This window comes from Pogoniulus pusillus, chromosome 1 (assembly GCF_015220805.1).
Source record: "Pogoniulus pusillus isolate bPogPus1 chromosome 1, bPogPus1.pri, whole genome shotgun sequence".
In the NCBI taxonomy this organism is placed as follows: domain Eukaryota; kingdom Metazoa; phylum Chordata; class Aves; order Piciformes; family Lybiidae; genus Pogoniulus; species Pogoniulus pusillus.
This window is the reverse complement of record NC_087264.1, coordinates 1,937,821-1,960,352: the sequence shown is the minus strand read 5'-3', so window position 1 is coordinate 1,960,352 and position 22,532 is coordinate 1,937,821. Positions and strand designations below refer to the sequence as shown.

Genomic DNA, 22,532 nt, shown 5'->3' with positions numbered 1-22,532 from the left:
GAAGAAGTCCTTGGAAGTTCAGACAGAGCATAAGCTTAAATGATGTTTAAACAACAGAAAGCTTCAAAGACAAAACCAGAAGAAGAACAAATATCTGCACATACAGTTTCAACTTCTTTGATTTCTTCCTTTACTCTCTCTAGCTCATGCTCCAAAGAAACAACTGAAGAACGCATCTGGAGTTAGCAAGACAAAAGGCATCATTTAGATGGACTGGTCCCAGCCACACTTTCCACCTACACATCAACCTGCTGCTGTGATTCTGAAGTGTGAAGGAGTGAAGACAGACTCTAGCTCAAGTAACTCAGCATACTGAGCCTCCATTAGAACATCTTTCTTAGCTTCTCAGCATAAGAAGGTCTCTGACATGTTTAGAACCTATGCTCCTGAAGGACTTGGAATAGAAACTGGTGAAGGGTCCAGACAGTAAAACTTCTGAGGAGCAGCTATGAGACACAGGGTTGCTTAGCCTGGAGAAGAGAAGGCTAAGAGGAGAGCTCACTGCTTGCTACAACTACATGACAATCTCCTTTCAGGAGGTGGCCAGGGATTGGGACAGGCTGCCCAGGGGGGGAGTGGAGTCACAGCTCTCTGGAGATGTTTAAGAATCATAGAATCAGTCAGGGTTGGAAGGGAGCACAAGGAGCAGCCAGCTCCAACTCCCCTGCCATGCCCAGGGACACCCTACCCTAGAGCAGGTTGCACACAGCCTCAGCCAGCCTGGCCTCAAACACCTCCAGCCATGGGGCCTCAACCACCTCCCTGGGCAACCCAGTCCAGCCTCTCACCACTCTCCTGCTCAGGAACTTCCTCCTCACCTCCACTCTCACTCTCCCCACCTCCAGCTTTGCTCCATTCCCCCCAGTCCTGGCACTCCCTCACAGCCTCAAAAGTCCCTCCACAGCTTTTTTGTAGCCCCCCTTCAGATCCTGGAAGGCCACAAGAAGGTCACCTGGGAGCCTCCTCTGCTCCAGCCTGCACAGCCCCAACTCTTTCAGGCTGTGCTCACAGCAGAGCTGCTGCAGCCTCTCAGCATCCTCCTGGCCCTGCTCTGGACACTCTCCAGCACCTCCACAGCCCTCTTGAGCTCCAGAGCTGGATGCAGGACTCCAGGTGGGGTCTCAGCAGAGCACAGCAGAGGAGGAGAATCCCCTCCCTGGCCCTGCTGGCCACACTTCTGCTGCTGCAGCCCAGGCTCTGCTTGGCTTTCTGGGCTGCAAGTGCACACTGCTGGCTCCTCTTGAGCTTCTCCTCCAGCAGCACCCCCAAGTCCCTCTCCTCAGGGCTGCTCTCCAGACACTCACTGCCCAGCCTGGAGTTGTGCTTGGCATTGCCCCCACCCAGATGCAGGACACTGCACTTGGTCACAAGAAACATGTGAACATGGCACTTTGAGACATGGTTTAATGGCCATGTTGATGTTAGGTCAATGGTTGGACTCCATCTTGGAGGTCTCTTCAACCAAAACAATTCCACAGTTGTATGACTAGGCCAGTTGTCTGCTAGCATGACAAAGGGAGAAGCAACGTAGAAAAGGAAGAACTACCTCCATCCATGCATGATAGGTAGGCCAAACCCAGAATGTTTAGCCTTAGGAGAGACTGCATAACCACAGCAGATAAAGGCCAGGCCCAGAGAGTGGTGGTGAATGGTGCCACATCCAGCTGGCAGCTGGCACCAGTGGTGTGGCCCAGGGAGCAGTGCTGGGCACAGTCCTGGTCAATATGTCTATTCATGATCTGGAGCAGGGGATTGAGTCCTGCATCAGTAAGTTTGCAGATGACACCAAGCTAGGAGCAGCTGTGGAGCTGTTGGAGGGTAGCAGAGTCCTGCAGAGGGACCTGGCCAGGCTGCATGGGTGGGCAGAGGCCAATGGGATGAGACTGAACAAGGCCACATGCAGGGTTCTGCACTTTGGCCACAACAACCCCAAGCAGCACTTGGGGCTGGGGCCAGAGTGGCTGAGAACAGGCAGGCAGAGAAGGAGCTGAGGGTACTGGGAGAGAGGAGCTGAAGAGGAGGCAGCAGTGCCCAGGTGGGCAGCAGAGCCAATGGCATCCTGGGCTGGCTCAGGAGCAGTGTGGGCAGCAGGACAAGGGAGGTTCTTCTGCCCCTGTGCTCAGCACTGCTCAGGCCACCCCTGGAGTGCTGTGTCCAGTTCTGGGCTACTCAAGTCAAGAAGGATGTTGAGGTGCTGGAAGGTGTTTGGAGAAGGGCAGCAAGGCTGGGGAGGGGCCTGGAGCACAGCCCTGTGAGGAGAGGCTGAGGGAGCTGGGGGTGTGCAGCCTGCAGCAGAGGAGGCTCAGGGCAGAGCTCATTGCTGTCTGCAGCTACCTGCAGGGAGGCTGTAGCCAGGTGGGGTTGGGCTCTGCTGCCAGGCAAGCAGCAACAGAACAAGGGGACACAGTCTCAAGCTGTGCCAGTGCAGGTCTAGGCTGGATGTTGTTAGGAAGTTGTTGTCAGAGAGAGTGATTGGCATTGGAATGGGCTGCCCAGGGAGGTGGTGGAGTTGCTGTCCCTGGAGGTGTTGCAGCCAAGCCTGGCTGGGGCACTTAGTGCCATGGTCTGGTTGCTTGGGCAGGGCTGGGTGCTAGGTTGGGCTGGCTGAGCTTGGAGCTCTCTTCCAACCTGCTTGATTCTCTGATTCTATGGAGGCACATCTACAGCTCAAGGTCTGACAGCCTTTTATAGACCTCTCAAGATATTTATAGAATCACATCTCTGTTTCCTCCAAACTCATTCTCTGGCACTCAAACTTTGCTAAGCAGAATTACTTGAGAAATAATTTCTTTCAAGGAAAAAAAAAGGCAATTTGACCTACTTTAATTCTAGATTAAGAAAGGAACAGAAAAAGCTTTTTTTTCTTACCACTTTTGGTATCAACTGAGCCTTCCCAAAGTGGAAAGCTTTGCAGGCCATTTTAAGTGTAATTATTCAACCAGAATGGATTAAGCACTATTTTAACAGCTTCCAAAAACTGTGATATGATATTTAAATCCTACCACAAAGGGTCTATAGCTGTGCATAAAGGGACTGTGAAAAACAAAACCAACCCAGATGCTTAATAGAAATACAGTCTGAGTTGCCAGGATCAGAAAAAGATATAGTCCTGGGCAGCTAAAAAGGACAGCACTACAGGCTGGGGCCAGAGTGGCTGAGAGCAGGCAGGCAGAGAGGGAGCTGGGGGTGCTGGGAGAGAGGAGCTGAAGCTGAGGCAGCAGTGCCCAGGTGGGCAGCAGAGCCAATGGCATCCTGGGCTGGCTCAGGAGCAGTGTGGGCAGCAGGACAAGGGAGGTTCTTCTGCCCCTGTGCTCAGCACTGCTCAGGACACCCCTTGAGTGCTGTGTCCACTTCTGGGCTCCTCCATTGCAGAGAGATGCTGAGGTGCTGGAAGGTGTTGAGAGAAGGGCAGCAAGGCTGGGGAGGGGCCTGGAGCACAGCCCTGTGAGGAGAGGCTGAGGGAGCTGGGGGTGTGCAGCCTGCAGCAGAGGAGGCTCAGGGCAGAGCTCATTGCTGTCTGCAGCTGCCTGCAGGGAGGCTGTAGCCAGGTGGGGTTGGTCTCTGCTGCCAGGCAAGCAGCAACAGAACAAGGGGACAGAGTCTGGAGTTGTGGCAGGGGAGGTCCAGGCTGGATGTTGTTAGGAAGTTGTTGTCAGAGAGAGTGATTGGCATTGGAATGGGCTGCCCAGGGAGGTGGTGGAGTCTCTGTGGCTGGAGGTGTTGAAGCCAAGCCTGGCTGGGGCACTTAGTGCCATGGTCTGGTTGACTGGATAGGGCTGGGTGCTAGGTTGGGCTGGCTGAGCTTGGAGCTCTCTTCCAACCTGTTTGATTCTATCACACACATTCCTGTATCTTTGACTTCACAAAACACACTTCCTATCCCACCAGCATTCCTGAGGCTCTGTACCTACTATTTGGCTACCTCCTGCATCACCTGTACAAGACTGACACAGACTTCTCAATCACAGAATGGTTTGGGTTGGAAGAGACATCAAGGATCATTCAGTTCCAACCCCCTGCCATAGGCAGGGACACCTCCCACTAGTACAGGTCACTCAAGGACTCATCCAACCTGGCCTTGAACACCTCCAGGGAGGTTGTGGGGCAACCTGTGCCAGTGTCTCACCATCCTCAACCTGTGCCCTCACTGCAAAGAGCTTCTTCCTAACATGTAGTCTAAATCTCCCCTCTGCCACTTCAAACCCATTACCCCTTGTTGTGTCATTACATGACCTTATCCATAGTCCCTCCCCAGCCTTCCTGTAGGTCCCCTTCAGATACTAGAAGACCACAATAAGGTCTCCTTGAAGCCTTCTCTTCTCCAGGCTGATGATCCCCAACTCTCTTAGCCTGTCCTCATAGCAGAGCTGCTGCAGCCCTCTGAGCATCTTTGTGGCCCTTCCTCTGAGGGAGGCCAAGAATGGTTAAATATTATTCCCGTGCTCTTCACTTGCTCTTGATCCTTTTAAAGATGAGAAGAAGAATAGCAACAAAGATCTAAGGACACCAACAACTCCTCCCTTTCTTTTGGGTTTTCTAAAGGGAAATATGTTCCTCAGTAAAATAAAGGTCACTCAGCATAAAGCTGAGTAGCAGAGCACCAAGAACACTGTTGTTAGAAAGAGGTATACCAGTTGCAGGCTTCACCTTTTCCACCCCCTGGTCATGCACACAGCAAACCAGGCAGTCAAGGCTGCTCTGCAACTACCTTCACTGCAGCTTCAAGCAAGAAGTGGCTCCTCAGAAATACCTGTTTGAGTTCCTTCTGTGATTCTTCAACTTTGATCTTCCATTTGCTTTCTTCCTCCTCCACACTCCTCTGTAGCCTTTGTAAGATCCCTTCCTAAGAAGACAGCAGGGTTTGAAAGCTTGCAGCAGAAAAAAAAGGGCAGCTTGCAACATCACAGGGCACAGGGAGGAGGCCTCCTGCTTACCGTCTCCGCCAGAACTGCTTTGTACTTCTCACACTCCAGCTGCAGCAGGATGTGCATTTCCTCTGCCTCCTTCACCTTCTGCTCCATAGCCTGGAAAGGAGAGCAGAGAGCAGAGGAGTCACATCTCAGCTGATGGATTTGAGGTCATGGAATCATAGAGTCAGCCAGGTTGGAAGAGAGCTCCAAGCTCAGCCAGCCCAACCTAGCACCCAGCCCTGCCCAAGCAACCAGACCATGGCACTAAGTGCCCCAGCCAGGCTTGGCTGCAACACCTCCAGCCACACAGACTCCACCACCTCCCTGGGCAGCCCATTCCAATGCCAATCACTCTCTCTGACAACAACTTCCTAACAACATCCAGTCTAGACCTCCCCTGGCACAGCTTGAGGCTGTGTCCCATTCTTCTGTTGCTGCTTGCCTGGCAGCAGAGCCCAACCCCACCTGGCTACAGCCTCTCTGCAGGGAGCTGCAGACAGCAATGAGCTCTGCCCTGAGCCTCCTCTGCTGCAGGCTGCACACCCCCAGCTCCCTCAGCCTCTCCTCACAGGGCTGTGCTCCAGGCCCCTCCCCAGCCTTGCTGCCCTGCTCCAAACACCTTCCAGCACCTCAACATCTCTCTTGAATTGAGGAGCCCAGAACTGGACACAGCACTCCAGGTGTGGCCTGAGCAGTGCTGAGCACAGGGGCACAAGAACCTCCCTTGTCCTGCTGCCCACACTGCTCCTGAGCCAGCCCAGGATGCCATTGGCTCTGCTGCCCACCTGGGCACACTGCTGCCTCCTCTTCAGCTACTATCTATCAGTACCTCCAGGTCCCTCTCTGCCTGGCTGCTCTCAGCTACTCTGGCCCCAGCCTGTAGTGCTGCTTGGGGTTGTCGTGGCCAAAGTGCAGAACCCTGCACTTGGCCTTCTTCAATCTCATCCTGGTCTGTTACTTCAACAAGCTGGTATCAGGCACATTGGCAGCTCTGTCTCCCAGTTTCATGTGACAACAGCAAGTGCAAGGCACAGCTGCAGTTCTCAGCACCCAGTCACAAACCTGCTCCTGCACTCAGACACCTGAAGAAAACAAACAGCTACTGGAAAGATTATTTCTGGAGTGGTTTCATCCTGGGGAAAAGGATGATGAAGGCAGGCAGGGGCTCTCTGCAGAGCAATGAGGGCAGGCAGGGGCTGGTCTCTTTTTCATAGAATCATAGAATCAACCAGGTTGTATTGAACAACAGAACCAAAGGAAATGGCCTCAAGTCGGGTCAGGAGAGGTTTAGGTTGGACATTAGGAACAATCTCTCCCTTGAAAGGGTTGAGGAAGTCTGGAAGAGGCTGTCCAGGGCAGTGACAGAGTCCCCATCCCTGGAAGGGGTTAAAAGCTATGTAGATGCAGTGCACATGGTTTAGTAGTGCCCTGACAATGACAGGTTAGTGGCTGGGTTTGATCTTAAAAGGTCTTTTCTGACCACAAAAAGAACAGTCTGGGTTGGAAGAGACCTCTGAAGGTCACCTAGTCCAATCCTCTCTGCAGCAAGCAGGGACATCCTGATCTAGACCAGGTTGCCCAGGGCCCTGCCAAGCCTCTCCTTGACTATCACCAGGAATGGGGCCTCAACCACCTGCCTGGGCAGCCTGTTTTGGTGTTCCAGCACCCTCCTGGGGAAGACTTTGTGCCTAGCATCCAACCTACATCTGCCCCTTTCTATGATTCCATGGCAAAGGGAATTGGGATGTTGAATTTCAGGAATGATTTCCCTACTCCACAAGATGCTGCTGGAAGGTGCAGTCAGAGTCCTGATTTAAGAGATGCAAATAGCTGCCAACCGATTTTCCTGTCAGCTCTTTGCCCATCAGAACTTGACAATCCAGAAGGCCAGCTGCAAGATGGCTAACACAAAACACCCCATGCCACACACAAGCTGTCCCCTGCCATGCCTACCTTGACATCTTCAGATCCTGAAGCCTCCTTCAGGTACTCTGCAGCCATCTTTTCAAACCCACATATCCATTCACTGTGGCTCTGTCAGGAAATGGATTCAGTTAAAGCTGAGAATGAAATCACCTCAGGAAGTCTCTCTTCAGGACATTTCTCCTCCCAGCTGCAGTTTCACAGAGCAGTGCTTCAGGTCTCCTAACACAGCCTGACAGCAGTTTTCAGCTAGCATCACACAGAGCCCAGCTGAGCTGACAGGCAGCAATCCAGGAGCACAAGTTTATGACACACAGTACACAGGGGCTGGGAAGGGCAGAAGCACAGCTGGGTGATAGAGGTCACCCTGAAAGGGTTGGAGTTCTGCAAGATGTATTTGCAGACTGAAGGAAACCACTCCCCAGACCCCTGAGCCTCTAAAGCAGAGATTTGCTATGTTTATCTATAGGGAGCTCACCCAGAAAAGTGTTTTGCAACTTGACAGAAATAGCCTTTCTAGAGACCCTTTCTAGTTCAGCAGGAGATGAACTGCAGCACATTTTCAGACTGAGGCACTTAGTGCCAGGGTCTGGTTGACTGGATAGGGCTGGGTGCTAGGTTGGACTGGCTGAGCTTGGAGGTCCCTTCCAACCTAAACCCTTCTGTGATTCTAAATGAGAAATCAAAATGGATATTCCTGAAAGCTGGGAGAAAATGGGTAAGAGCAGAGTTCTGTGGTGCTGAGGTGTCAGGATAAGAATCACAGAATCAAGCAGGTTGGAAGAGAGCTCCAAGCTCAGCCAGCCCAACCTAGCACCCAGCCCTGCCCAACCAACCAGACCATGGCACTAAGTGCCCCAGCCAGGCTTGGCTTCAACACCTCCAGCCACAGAGACTCCACCACCTCCCTGGGCAGCCCATTCCAATGCCAATCACTCTCTGACAACAACTTCCTAACAACATCCAGCCTAGACCTGCCCTGGCACAGCTTGAGATTGTGTCCCCTTGTTCTGTTGCTGCTTGCCTGGCAGCAGAGCCTAACCCCACCTGGCTACAGCCTCCCTGCAGGCAGCTGCAGACAGCAATGAGCTCTGCCCTGAGCCTCCTCTGCTGCAGCCTGCACACCCCCAGCTCCCTCAGCCTCTCCTCACAGGGCTCTGCTCCAGGACCCTCCCCAGCCTTGCTGCCCTTCTCCAAACACCTTCCAGCACCTCAACAGCTCTCTTGAATGGAGGAGCCCAGAACTGGACACAGCACTCCAGGGGTGGCCTGAGCAGTGCTGAGCACAGGGGCACAAGAAGCTCCCTTGTCCTGCTGCCCACACTGCTCCTGAGCCAGCCCAGGATGCCATTGGCTGTGCTGCCCACCTGGGCACTGCTGCCTCAGCTTCAGCTCCTCTCTCCCAGCACCCCCAGCTCCTTCTCTGCCTGCCTGCTCTCAGCCACTCTGTACACTCCAATGCAAACCCCTTAGGGCTGAAGGCCTGTGGAGAAACTCTCCAGATTGCCCAGCACAGCAGGACCAGAGCTCCCAGCCCCTACCCACAGAGCAAGAAGAGATCCTTCTCTTACCATGTTGGAAGGAAGAGAAACTTTAGGGAACAGCTTCTGGAGAAGTTCCCGAGTCTCCACCTCAGCAGCTTCCAAATGCTGCTGCTTCTCCTAAAGAAAACAGAAGAGCTCAGATGAAACTGGCCAACATGGACTTGGCAGCAGCCCCTTCTATGCCTACAGTGACTCAGCCCAGAAAATAGAGGGGACTACAGTCTCCCAAACTGCCAGTAAACCACTTAAGAAAGCAACACTGAGTGGCTTCAGAATGCAGCCTTCACATTTCTGCTCCAGCTTATAAGTGCTCTTCCAGTCCAGCCTGTCTGGGCAGAAGTTACACCACTCACTTGTTCACAGCCCAAACTCCAGCATCCTGAGTAACTGCACCCACAGACCACCAGAAGTCTGCCCCTCAGGCTGAGCAATCTCAACAGCAAGATGTTGGATCAGGGAATTGTTTTAATCCCTACTTCAAAATAACAAAACCAGCAGGGGAAATGAATGTCACCACTTCCAAAATGGCACAGGAGCATTTGTGTCCATGCACATTTGAACCAGGCCAAGAAAGCAAGGTTGGACCTTCTCAATTCCCAAGTATTCAAAAGGGAGATCCTTACACCCTCCTGGCCCCAAGCTCAGATGCAATGGGAAACAATGAGTGGAGCTGTGTGACAGTCCCCAGGTTTTCTCTGGCATTGCCCTGTAAATACAAGCACCCAGAGCCAAGGGCATCACAGATCTATCCTTCCACTTCCTTAACATGAAAAGCAGAGCAGCCACAGGACATTTGCTTGCAGTGCTTGTGGCAGATTGGTTTAATTAAGCCATCTGATGGCCAAGCTTCCATAGAGGTTTAAATGCAGAAAGCCTGAAACTCTGCACAGAAGGCAGCAAAAGTCCTTCAGTGATTTTGGTGGTGGTTTTTCCCTCCTCCTCTCCTTTGACATGAGTGTTACTGAGCCCTGCTGCAAGAAATCAGTGGCATTAATAGGTTGAGATTCAGGGACAGAAATGGACAGGAGACACTAGGGGGTGAAGCTGTGCTATGTGTGTTAGTTTGCAGCAATTTAGGAGCCACGAAGAAGGGGCAAAAGGGCTGTTTGGTGAAGTCTTCAGACTGCAAGAGAAAGCAGGCAAGTGTTAGGCACACAGCAAAAGCAGGTACACAACAGCTCTGAACGTGGGGCTGAGCAAAGAGCAGAGACACCTCTAGAACACAGACACAAACCCACCAGGACCACCTCTGCTCTTCCAGGCAAAGCAGAGACACCTCTAAAACACAGCCACACAATCCCACCAGGAGCACCTCTGCTTCCAGCTACCTCATTTCTTGTTTTTAAAGACTTCTGATGCTTTTTGGTCAGGGTTTGGGGGTTTTTTGGTGGTTTCATTCACGGTTTTGCAGGGTGTGGGGGTTTGCTTGGGTTGGTTTTTTTGGGTTGGTTGGTTTTGCTTGGAGTTTGGTTTTGTTTGTTGGATTTTGTTGGGTTTTTTGTCATCATTTTTTTGGTCATTTTTTTCTTTTCCAACTGCATAGTGACAATTAACACCAAATGAGGCTCAGAGGACATCCAAGCTCTTCTCAGAACTACTCACAGCCTGCATTACTTTGAACAGTAGTTCTGAGAGGACCTGTCAAGCTTTGTGTGCTTTCAAGAAGGAACTTCACAGCTGTGGTTGACACAGTTTTCCTGAGAGGTTCCCAGGTTTTTCAATAGTCATAGAATCAACCAGGTTGAAAGAGACCTCCAAGATCAATGATCTAATTCCAGGTCTTCATGAGTCCAATAGAATCAACCAGGTTGGAAGATACCTCTAAGATCAATGATCTAATTCTAGGTCTTCATGAGTCCAATAGAATCAACTAGGTTGCAAGAGACCTCCAAGATCAATGATCTAATTCCAGGTCTTTGTGAGTCCAATGGAATCAGGCAGGTTGGAAGAGACCTCCATGATCAATGATTTAATTCTAGGTCTTCCTGAGTCCAATGGAATCATAGAATTAACTAGGTTGGAAAAGACCTCCAAGATCAATGATCTAATTCCAGGTCTTTGTGAGTCCAATAGAATGAGCCAGGTTGGAAGAGACCTCCAAGATCAATGATCTAATTCCAGGTCTTCATGAGTCAAACAGAATTAACCAGGTTGGAAGAGACCTCCATGATCAATGATCTAATTCTAGGTCTTCATGAGTCAAACAGAATTAACCAGGTTGGAAGAGACCTCGAAGATCAATGATCTAATTCTAGGTCTTCATGAATCAAACAGAATTAACCAGGTTGGAAGAGACCTCCATGATCAATGATTTAATTCTAGGTCTTCATGAGTCAAACAGCATTAACCAGGTTGGAAGAGACCTCCACGATCAATGATCTAATTCTAGGTCTTCATGAGTCCAATGGAATCAGGCAGGTTGGAAGAGACCTCCAAGATCAATGATCTAATTCTAGGTCTTTGTGAGTCCAATGGAATCAGGCAGGTTGGAAGAGATCTCCATGATCAATGATCTAATTCTAGGTCTTCATGAGTCCAATAGAATCAGCCAGGTTGGAATAGACCTCCATGATCAATGATTTAATTCTAGGTCTTCCTGAGTCCAATGGAATCATAGAATTAACTAGGTTGGAAAAGACCTCCAAGATCAATGATCTAATTCCAGGTCTTTGTGAGTCCAATAGAATGAGCCAGGTTGGAAGAGACCTCCAAGATCAATGATCTAATTCCAGGTCTTCATGAGTCAAACAGAATTAACCAGGTTGGAAGAGACCTCCATGACAAATGATCTAATTCTAGGTCTTCCTGAGTCCAATAGAATCAACCAGGTTGGCAAAGACCTCCAAGCTCAGCCAGTCCAACCTGTCACCCAGGTCTATCCAACCAACCAGACCATGGCACTAAGTGCCTCATCCAGGCTTTTTTTGACCACCTCCATTATTGAACTGAACTTTCAAAGCACATCAAAGCCCAGTAGATAAAAGCAGGTTGCCCACCAGCAGTTTCCACTCCACAGCTCCCCACAAGGAACAAAAGGTCCACAACAACAATTATGCAAACAGAAACAAACAAAAAAAGCCAGCATGCCCACAAAGCAAGGATAAAAATCATCATAACAAAAGAAACCTAAAGCCCAGAGGAAGGAGTAGAGGTGAGAGAATATGAATGGCCACATTTAAACTGCAGTTAAAGTTCAGCTCCTCCGTTTCATTTCAGAAACCAGCTGCAGATCTCTTTCTAGCTCAACGCATCGTTTCTAGCAGTTAACATTACAACCTTGGCAGTCTTGTTCACTCTGTCCTGCAGCAATTTTTCAGTTGATGCCAATGCTTCCATTGCTTCCCAGTTTTTCTCCCGAAGGTCCTAATCATTTTTAGAAAGAATGATTTCAGTTCAGCCAATACTCAAAACTTGTTCTGCTTCTACTTCAGAGACATATCTGCATTCAGCCTCACCATTTGCATTTAAATGCTGGTTAGTGCAAGATGATTTTGCTGGGTTGAGATGAGATACACTGGGCAAAAAACAAGTCTGATGTTCAAAGAGTTTGAATTCAAAAGGGGGGTAGGGGGAGGGGAAGTGCCAATTTCTGTTCAACCTGCCCCCATCTCCTAGCCTGACCCAAGCGTTACTGCAGAGCAGATCGCTACAGCAACCCCACACTTTGACTGCACTTGTAAGAAGAAAAGAGGGAAGTTTCCAAAAGTAGTGAGGAACACAGACACCAAACCACAGATCACAGAACAGAGTGTTAGGCATGTGGCATTGCAGACCCCAGCATGGACCCGAGTGCAGATGGAGGTGTGAGCCTTTATGCCGCTGATGTCGCAACCAGATCGAGCTGCGCAAATCCTTGGGGCTCAGCCCAAACCTATTAAGCCATGGCTGGGTTTAGAAACACAAAGTTCAGGGCCTTGGTTTGCAGCGTTTAGCCAAGCAGCTCTCTCCACTGCACTGAGAGAACACTGATCTGCTGCTCACCAGCCCTGCTGGGAGGCTTTGGGAATCGCATGGAAACACCACTGCGCTGCTGCGCCTTTCTTGGCGAGGTCAAACACACACTCCACAAGATGTCAACGTGCAGGCTCACTTAGGAGGCTGAGAGCTCTTCTGAAAAGAGCCTCACAGCTCTTGTCTAGGAGGATGGTGGGAGCAGATTATGGTTCTTAGGATTTGGATGTATTCGCTGTTTTCAAGCCCCAGAGCAATCAGGTAAGAGCTGTTTCTGACAGGCTGCTTTGTGAATGCACCACACAAAGTGACAGCAGGATCCTAGCACAGACCCACACTGGCTTCTACTGTACCACTGCTACTTGCCTGCTACCCTAAGGGCTGCTTCACAGGACATAACACCACAATAAAACTGTATCAAAATTGCAGTGTGGAAAGCTGGGACCTACAGGCATGGTCTGCCTTTAGCAGCAGCCAGATTGCTGCCTGCACTAGGAAGGGTACTTAGACCTTACAACTCCCCAGGAAGCAGGCATGCACGTTCTACCTTCCCAGCTCATTTGTCTTCCAAGATTACCCAACCACTTCCTTCTTTTACTTCATTTCAGTGCTTAAGCAACATTATTTGCCCAACAGCTCACACACTCAGTATTTTACTTGTGCATCATCTTTATGTTAAAGTGATAAAGCTTATTGCATGGTATTCATTGGATTTTACAGGCTACCAAGAGGAGACAAGTGAGCTAAACCCCCTGTATTTTAACACTTCTCTTCATCATCACTTAGATGATGCCATTCCCTTGCCCTTCACAAGTTAAATATTGCAAGGAGGTAACTTCACAGACCTGTGATGCAAAGATACAATCCTTACTTTCATAGAATCAACCAGGTTGGAAGAGACCTCCAAGATCATCCAGTCCAACCTATCTGCACCATCAGCATCTCCTGTAAAGGAAGGCTTCACTCCACCTCCTTCAGATCAGGATTAGTCACTTTTAGGAACAGGAAGAGTCAGATCTGGAGGTAACATTTCATGTGCTCTTCCAAGGGCCATAATTCAGAGCAGCTCCCTTCATTCTCCCACATGCCCTCTTCTTCTCTTGGCAAAGGACATGTATCTGAGCAGGGCTGTCAGGGCTTGAATTCAAGTCAGAACTTGCTGCAGCCAGCAAGTCTCCTCCCTCTCATCAAATGAGCAATTTGTCACCGAGGTGACAAGACTTGGAGCAGTGAAGCTACCTTGAGTCACCCCCAAGAGCAGGGAAGAGGCCAACATGGCAGGCAACTGTCAGAAACATGTTCCCAGCAGAATGCTCTAGGCACTGAGGAGTCTGTGCACACAGGGCTGGCTGTTCTTTGGGCTTTGTTTGTTGGTTGTGTGAGGGTATTTTTTGGGGGGGGGTTGTTTGTTAGGGGTTTTGCTTGTTGTGTTTGTGGGGTTCTTTTTTAAGGAGGTGGGGGGAGGATTTCCTTACGTTGTTCTTTTTCCTCTGTTGCTCAAAAGCACTTCTCTGAGAGGCGAGCTCGCTTTGGAGATTGGCAATTTCCTTCTCCTTCCCTGCAACCCTGAAGGGGCAGAAAGAATCATAAGCAAGTCAGGAGCCACGACAGAAAATCCACTGAAGCACTGACATCGTATCACAGAATCAACCAGGTTGGAAAAGACCTCTGAGATGATACATCAAGTCCAACCTATCACCTAACCCTTCTAATTAAACTGCATACACTGACATCTCCTTAGAATCCTAGAATCAGCCAGGTTGGAAGAGACCTCCAAGCTCAGCCAGCCCAACCTAGCACCCAGCCCTGCCCAACCAACCAGACCATGGCACTAAGTGCCCCAGCCAGGCTTGGCTTCAACACCTCCAGCCACACAGACTCCACCACCTCCCTGGGCAGCCCATTCCAATGCCAATCACTCTCTCTGACAACAACTTCCTAACAACATCCAGCCTAGACCTCCCCTGGCACAACTCCAGACTCTGTCCCCTTCTTCTCTTGCTGCTTTCCTGGCAGCAGAGCCCAACCCCACCTGGCTACAGCCTCCCTGCAGGCAGCTGCAGACAGCAATGAGCTCTGCCCTGAGCCTCCTCTGCTGCAGGCTGCACACCCCCAGCTCCCTCAGCCTCTCCTCACAGGGCTCTGCTCCAGGCCCCTCACCAGCATTACTGCCCTGCTCCAAACACCTTCCAGCACCTCAACAGCTCTCTTGAATTGAGGGGCCCAGAACTGGACACAGCACTCAAGGGGTGGCCTGAGCAGTGCTGAGCACAGGGGCACAAGAACCTCCCTTGTCCTGCTGCCCACACTGCTCCTGAGCCAGCCCAGGATGCCATTGGCTCTGCTGCCCACCTGGGCACTGCTGCCTCAGCTTCAGCTCCTCTCTCCCAGCACCCCCAGCTCCCTCTCTGCCTGGCTGCTCTCAGCCACTCTGGCCCCAGCCTGTAGTGTTGCTTGGGGCTGTTGCGGCCAAAGTGCAGAACCCTGCAACTTGGACTTGTTCAATCTCATCCCATTGGCCTCTGCCCACCCATCCAGCCTGGCCAGGTCCCTCTGCATGGCTCTCCTACCCTCCAACAGCTCCACAGCTGCTCCTAGCTTGGTGTCATCTGCAAACTTACTGATGCTGGACTCAATCCCCTCGCCCAGATCATCAATAAAGATATTGAACAGGACTGGGCCCAGCACTGATCCTTCCAGCAACACTCTCTGAAACACTGCTCTCACTGACTTGGCAGTACCATTTGCCTCCTATTTCTCTGTGAGCTGCAGGCTGCCAGACCCAAGCCCACTGTAAAGCTGTCTGCCTACAACAGGCATCTGCACACGTTCATCAAGGCCACAGAAAGTCAACACATTAGACAAGTACACGTCTCTGCCAGCCCACGCTGTTACAACACCAAACAGGCACTGCCTGCTGGATATTTCCTTCTCAAATACCTGATCCACCATTTATGAAGTCATTTAACCTCAAAGAAAAATCATTCAGCCAGCCAAAAATGCACAACAGTGGCAATCTGTGCAGCACAATGTAAGCTGGCATGGCATTGGCTTCCACGTGGTTCTGTAGTGGGCTTCGGCTCAACATCACAGCACACTTCTACCCCTCCTGAGATGTTTTTTTACCCTGGGAAGAAATTTCCACCAGGCAACTTTATAATATGAGCAAATCCTCTACTAAACTGAAGTTCCAAGGGAAAAAAGCTTGTCACTTTTGCTTGAAGCATCAACATTTAAACTCCTCACACACACATCTGAGCTGGCATGCACATAAAATGAATCGACCGCAGCTTATGTCATGGGCACAACACACTGCAAGCACTGCCTGCAGAAGACTGCACCTGAGCATCATCTCCAGTTTTATTAGATAGTAAAGATTTCCCTTTTTCTCCCCAAACACTGGACCCTTGTCACATGCTGACAATGTACAGGTGCTTTTATTTCAGCTTTTACATTTCCTGAGCAGCAAGCAGAATTCAGCACTTATCTATATTGCATTTGACTCCTGGCAGTACTCACACTTGCAGAAGCTCCTCACTTTGGACAGCCAAAGATGCCTACAAACAGATCAGAAACTCATTAGGAGCAGATCAGCAGCAAAGACTGGTGCAGAGGACATGGCCTGCCTTGGTAACCAGCCACTGCTGCAACACTAAGCAGCTGCACTCTCAGCCTTCAAGGGAGTCCTGTCCAGCCTGCTTTGGCCAGAATAACACTGGTGCTGCTGCAGCATGTAAAGGCAGGGGTGGAAAGCCAGACAAGAACACAGCAGGCTTGAGGAAGAGCCCAAGGTTACAAATTCACATGACAAAGGGAAGCAAGACCAGCTAAGCAACAGCCAGAAGAGCTGGATTGGTGGGATCCAAACCTGAAGCTGGCCTGGGATTTGCAGAGCCAATACCACTCCTAATTTCCATGCCATTCATACAAACTATAAGCATCCCCCCCTTGACTTCAGCCTGCAACACTGCAATTGGAAGCTGTACCTGTTGGGAATTCTCCTGCTTCAATTCTTGAACTTGAACTTTTAGAGATTCATTTTCCTTTTGTACATCCTGTTGAAAGACAAAAGACAAGAGATGTCCACCTACACGTTTCAGTACACGCTCAGAACAGACACACTGCTTACAGCACAAGGCACTTCCAGCTGAACTTTACCTGCAGCTGTTTGATTTGGCTTGCAATCTCTCTCTCTTTTTCCTCCACTACAGCTTTCAGCTTCTTCATTTGCTCTTCTTCCTCTTTCAATCTGCACAGATGATTTAGAAAGTAAAGGGTGGGGAAAGGGTTAGAATTTCATAGAATCAAGCAGGTTGGAAGAGAGCTCCAAGCTCAGCCAGTCCAACCTAGCACCCAGCCCTGGCCAGGCAACCAGACCATGGCACTAAGTGCCCCAGCCAGGCTTGGCTTCAACACCTCCAGCCACAGAGACTCCACCACCTCCCTGGGCAGCCCATTCCAATGCCAATCACTCTCTCTGACGACAACTTCCTAACAACATCCAGCCTAGACCTGCCCTGCCACAACTCCAGACTCTGTCCCCTTCTTCTGGTGCTGCTTGCCTGGCAGCAGAGCCCAACCCCACCTGGCTACAGCCTCCCTGCAGGCAGCAATGAGCTCTGCCCTGAGCCTCCTCTGCTGCAGGCTGCACACCCCCAGCTCCCTCAGCCTCTCCTCACAGGGCTCTGCTCCAGGCCCCTCCCCACCCTTGCTGCCCTTCTACAAACACCTTCCAGCACCTCAACAGCTCTCTGCAATTCAGGAGCCCAGAACTGGACACAGCACTCCAGGGGTGGCCTGAGCAGTGCTGAGCACAGGGGCACAAGAACCTCCCTTGTCCTGCTGCCCACACTGCTCCTGAGCCAGCCCAGGATGCCATTGGCTCTGCTGCCCACCTGGGCACTGCTGCCTCAGCTTCAGCCTACTATCTACCAGCACCCCCAGCTCCCTCTCTGCCTGCCTGCTCCCAGCCACTCTGGCCCCAGCCCCAAGTGCTGCTTGGGGTTGCTGTGGCCAAAGTGCAGAACCCTGCACTTGGCCTTGTTCAATCTCATCCCATCATGCCATATGCTAAGAGACAGTGTAGCTGGGACAGTTTTCAGCAGCAGAGGACAAGTTTTGTGCATTATAGAAGCAATCAGCCAAAAGGAAAGCACACACAGAGGAAAACTACTACACTATGGCTCCAAACCAAGGAAGCTAACAAAAATACATGCCAGCTGCAACAACATGTATGCAAACACTTACCTGCTTAAGAACAGCCTGATGCAGGCTAGTCATTCCACAGGTCAGACACTGACATTTAGTCACAGCTGACCTCCACAGCACTCAGAGCCCAAGTGGAAGAGAAGCAACTGATCACCTGAGCAAATCTTGTAAGCATCTGGCTCTGAAGGTGCCAGAGACACACTCCTAAAGGTGCCTTAGGTACCAAATGCCAGTTATACAGGAGCTCTGCTGGGAGGGCAGCACATTAGAAGAGCTGTACTGAAAACAGAGCCCTTTTTGGAAGAGTCAAACACAACCTCTGAGTTCCAACAGACAGACAAAGCAGAGCCAAGACAGGGAAATCTGGCAGTGTTTCTCCATATAACATAGAATCATAGAATCAACCAGGTTGGAAGAGACCTTGAAGATCATCCAGTCCAACCTAGCACCCAGCCCATCTACTGCATCCCAGACTGAAAATGGCAACCTGTACTTGTTCTTTGCTTGTACAGACTCAGCCACAGGCACTTAAACCCACACTCTTAAAAACATGCTAAACAGGAGGAGAAATTATCACCAGACACAAGCAGCAGCAATTTCATTGGCTAGTGGAGCTCTGGGCCATCACTTACTGTCCCTGCATGAGCAGTCCAAGTCAGGAATGCACAGAGCAGCAGACAGGCTGGCTGGGGTATGTCCATCAGCACTATTTCAGCAAAGCCCATTCCATTAAACTCCTGAACACAGCTCATACCATCCAGTTTAAGACAAATGCCAACCCTGAACACACATTATCAGCAAGTGCTTGAGGAAGTGCTATCAAGCATACTCACAGGCTCTCCAGGTTCTGCACTTGGGATGCAGCAGGTACCTGGAAAAAGAAGCGATTTCCAGTCTTGGTTTGATGGCACAGCAAAGCTTTCAAACTAGCATCAACTCTTTGCACAACCAAGGGCACCACACAGCTTGCAAGAGTAAGAAATGCCAACAGTTTTTGCACTGCTGCCCCAAAGAATATCTAAACACACAAAGGATTACAGAAGCATATCCTACACCAAGCAGCCCAAACTTTACACCAGCCAATCTGTCTCCATTCCACCCTTCCCTTGCCTAGACACCCACCCCAAGAGTGCAACTCAGTTTCTCACCTTTATCATCAACAAAAATCCAGACTGGGCTACAATAATGCCTTACTGGAAAAATTCTCCCATGAAGTCACACCTGGCTCCAAGGATGTCCACCTGCCAGTTCTCAAGTCCAGTGCAGGAAATCAAAACTCAAATATTCCAACCAGTTGTAATCTCTGCATCAGGCCAAGGCAGGAAGGAATCACAGCAAGGCCTGGCCACTTCAAGATCAGCAGCAAGAGCTCCTCTAGGACCACAGCCTTACAGAGACACCTCCTCAGCCTGGCAAGGAGGTTCCTACCACACAGCTCTGACTCTGTCTGTGAGCTTCAAAGGTTTCAGACCAACAAAGCAAGTCATTTAGCACAGTTATCATCCAGGCTAAAGAAAAGCTTTCACAACTTGTTATCCATGTAAAACCTGTTTGGGATTGACAGAGCTTAACCAGTGGGCCCTCTGCACTGCAGACTACCAGTTTAGTCAAGTATCATTTAAAACAGCTCTCCTGTGTTGTGCCAATGCAAACCCTTCGTGAACGGCAGAGGATTAAAACAGCATCTTCCAGTTCAACTGAACAGCACTCCCAAGCCACATCCACCCTGCAGGCCATACCTGCTGGAGCTGTTGGAGGTTCTGTTGTTCTAACTCCTGAACTTTACTGGTTAGCTGTGCAATTGTATCCTTCTGACCCTTTGGAGGAAAAGAAAGCAAGCTCAGAACAGTAAATGTACCTTGTCCACAGCCAGAACTACCGCAGCGGAACTTCTCTCCCTCCGCAGTACCAACGGAGCTTACCTGCAGCCATTCTCCATTCTTAACAATTTCCTTCTCCTTCTCTTCCAGTAAGGCCTCCATGGTTTTCACCTGCTTCTCCTTCCCCTTCAGCCTGCAGCATTGAACACACAGCTTAAACCCCTACTCTTATTTACCTGAGAAAGAGGCACCCCACGCTTGGCAGCACAGGACGCAAGCAGCCTCTCTGAGCACAGGCACAGTCTGCACCCACTGCAGTTTGTGCCCACACTTCCTCTTCAGCCTAGGTTAGCAAGAGATGCCCTTGATCAATTTGTCTGCTCATTAAGTGAGAGCAGACAGATCCTGAGCTGACACACATTGCAGGGATCTCACTCACAAGCTCTCCTCATCCAAAAATACCTCCCTTCCCCTCCCTGCGTGGGGACACAAGGGTGGCTCAGTTCTCCACTGCACAGCTAGTACACAATTCCAGAACAGTGGAAGGGACCCCAGGAGATCAACCTAGTCCAAGTTCCCTGATAAAAGAGGGTCACTGAGAACAGGTTGCCCAGGATCATGTGCAGGCAGGTCTAGGATCTCCCTGGAGATCACAACCTCTCTGGGCAGCCTGCTCCATGGCTCTGGCACCCTCTCAAAGCAAAGAAGCTTCTCCTTCCCAAATCGTTTGCCACAGTGCCTATGTCCTTCTATCCTGACTTGAATTTAACCCCTTGTAGTTGAAGTAAGATTCATAAAGCCATGGAGCACTTCATCTTGTTTTCTATTTCAGACAGAAGCAGGTGTTACTAGCAAGGACACACAACTGCTAAGACCAGTGTTAACAGCCTGGATGACTTCATGCACAAAGCAGACACCAGGCAAGAACACTTCAAGCCAGACTGGAGCAGGGAAGCAAGAGGTAGAGAGGGCAGATGAGACATGCTAAGAAATGTACTTACAGAGTCTGAAGTTCTTTGACTTGTGATGTAATTGACACCTAAAAAAACAAACCACTACTTGAGTTCAGTGCACAGAGAAGAGACAAATGCTACAAGCTCTTCCAGAGAGAAACAGGGGGGAAAGCCACCAGCCCTGATTCAGAGAGGCTTTAGCTGTTACAGTCTGTGTGAACAAGCAGACACCTGGGTTGGGTGGGAAAATAAACTCAGGGAAGCCAAGTGCCTCCACTCTTTACCTTCTGCAAATGGAAACTGTGACTCCCAGAGGAGGCAGCAGTGCAAATGGGAACACAAGCAGGTCCACTGGAGCACACTGCCACCAGGAGAGGCAAAGAAAGAACAACCACCTCACTGGCAATAATTGCAGCTAGCATTAGAGATTGCTCCTGGTTACATGGACCTGTCTGCAAGCAAATGCTTTTTAGATCATAGAACCAAGCAGGTGGGAAGAGAGCTCCAAGCTCAGCCAGCCCAACCTAGCACCCAGCCCTGGCCAACCAACCAGACCATGGCACTAAGTGCCCCAGCCAGGCTTGGCTTCAACACCTCTAGGGATGGTGACTGCACCACCTCCCTGGGCAGCCCATTCCAGTGCCAGTCACTCTCTCTGACAACAACTTCCTAACAACATCCAGCCTAGACCTTCCCAGCCACAGCTTGAGACTGTGTCCCCTTCTTCTGGTGCTGCTTGCCTGGCAGCAGAGCCCAACCCCACCTGGCTACAGCCTCCCTGCAGGCAGCTGCAGACAGCAATGAGCTCTGCCCTGAGCCTCCTCTGCTGCAGGCTGCACACCCCCAGCTCCCTCAGCCTCTCCTCACAGGGCTCTGCTCCAGGCCCCTCCCCAGCCTTGCTGCCCTTCTCCAAACACCTTCCAGCACCTCAACAGCTCTGCAATGAAGGAGCCCAGAACTGGACTCAGCACTCAAGGTGTGGCCTGAGCAGTGCTGAGCACAGGGGCACAAGAAGCTCCCTTGTCCTGCTGCCCACACTGCTCCTGAGCCAGCCCAGGATGCCATTGGCTCTGCTGCCCACCTGGGCACTGCTGCCTCCTCTTCAGCTCCTCTCTCCCACCACCCCCAGCTCCCTCTCTGCCTGCCTGCTCTCAGCCACTCTGGCCCCAGCCTGTAGTGCTGCTTGGGGTTGTTGTGGCCAAAGTGTAGAACCCTGCACTTGGCCTTGTTCAATCTCATCCCATTGGCCTCTGCCCAATGCAGATATTCTCTGCAACCTAAGTTCTCTGTTATGCAGCCTCAAAATGAGAATTTATGGACTGGAGAAACAAGAGTTAGAGGGAACATTTCCTTTGAAGTTTGTGCAGAAGCCTGTCTGGTTATCTGTGCAGATACAGGCTGCCTGAACAAGCTCCTTTAGTGCTCTACCACAGCACTGTAGGAACTTCAGACATTCTCAAAACCCTCTGCTCTGCTTGCAGAAGCCCAAAAGATGCAGAACACAGCACCTCTGGAGCAAGCATTCCTTGCATGTAGCTTTTCAGAGCTGACAACTCTGAACTGTATTTTGTTCTAAGTTCTGTGTCAGTTCTAGGGCAAGACACACAGAAATAACCCAGTTCCTGGTCATTTGCTATGGAGGAGAAGCCCAAGACAGCAACACATTCCATGAAGCTTTGCCTAAAAAGGACCAAACATTTACAGTGAAGACAGAAGAAAAAGGGGGTGACATGCTGGAATGTAGCTTGAAGGACCAGGAGAATAAAGTGCAGACCAGAACAAACACCCACACCAAGCAAACAAGCAGCACCACACACCCAAACCGACCCACACCCCCCACACAAAGAAGCAAGCAAGCTTCCTGGCAGCAGGATGGATTAAGCTGCCTGCAGAAGAGGCTCCCTAAGGAGCATTCCTGTTGTTTTGGCTGCTAGCATGCCCCAAAAAAAGCCAATACTCCTCCAGTGCTGCATTCCTGAGAGCTAGAGGAAAACTCACTCTGCCAAGATGAGCTTTATTGGCTCACCAGACAGAAAAGAGCCTTCAGTTTACTTAGAAAGCAGATACTCTTTGGGCTTGCAGGAAGTTCTAGCAACAGAGGAAGGGCAACAAAAAGAGAAGCACCTCCAGCACTTGAGATTTTCAAGCTGCCAGCATAAAAAGCTGTCCCAAGGTTCCAAATTTGCTGCAGGGCAGCATGCAGGACGCCCAGGCAGAGGTAAT

At 50.5% G+C, this 22,532-nt stretch overlaps 1 protein-coding gene across 14 annotated transcripts in view; it reads right to left on the bottom strand.

Annotated features, from left to right (window-relative positions):
- KTN1 (kinectin 1) overlaps positions 1-22,532 on the bottom strand; it is a 118,824-nt gene that overhangs the window by 15,824 nt on the left and 80,468 nt on the right. For 8 of the 14 annotated variants that reach the window (XM_064147949.1, XM_064148299.1, XM_064148026.1 and 5 more), the window contains 14 exons: positions 20,358-20,395; positions 19,459-19,549; positions 19,276-19,353; positions 18,370-18,407; positions 16,487-16,577; positions 16,315-16,383; positions 15,848-15,885; positions 13,804-13,894; positions 11,654-11,740; positions 8,405-8,494; positions 6,864-6,944; positions 4,935-5,024; positions 4,751-4,843; positions 105-176 (listed from right to left, as the gene is read on the bottom strand). In XM_064147949.1, coding sequence (XP_064004019.1) covers positions 105-176; positions 4,751-4,843; positions 4,935-5,024; positions 6,864-6,944; positions 8,405-8,494; positions 11,654-11,740; positions 13,804-13,894; positions 15,848-15,885; positions 16,315-16,383; positions 16,487-16,577; positions 18,370-18,407; positions 19,276-19,353; positions 19,459-19,549; positions 20,358-20,395 — 1,047 coding nt within the window. The remainder of the gene's footprint in view (positions 1-104; positions 177-4,750; positions 4,844-4,934; positions 5,025-6,863; positions 6,945-8,404; positions 8,495-11,653; positions 11,741-13,803; positions 13,895-15,847; positions 15,886-16,314; positions 16,384-16,486; positions 16,578-18,369; positions 18,408-19,275; positions 19,354-19,458; positions 19,550-20,357; positions 20,396-22,532) is intronic. The other 6 variants (XM_064148334.1, XM_064148485.1, XM_064148790.1 and 3 more) reach the window with 2 other exon arrangements.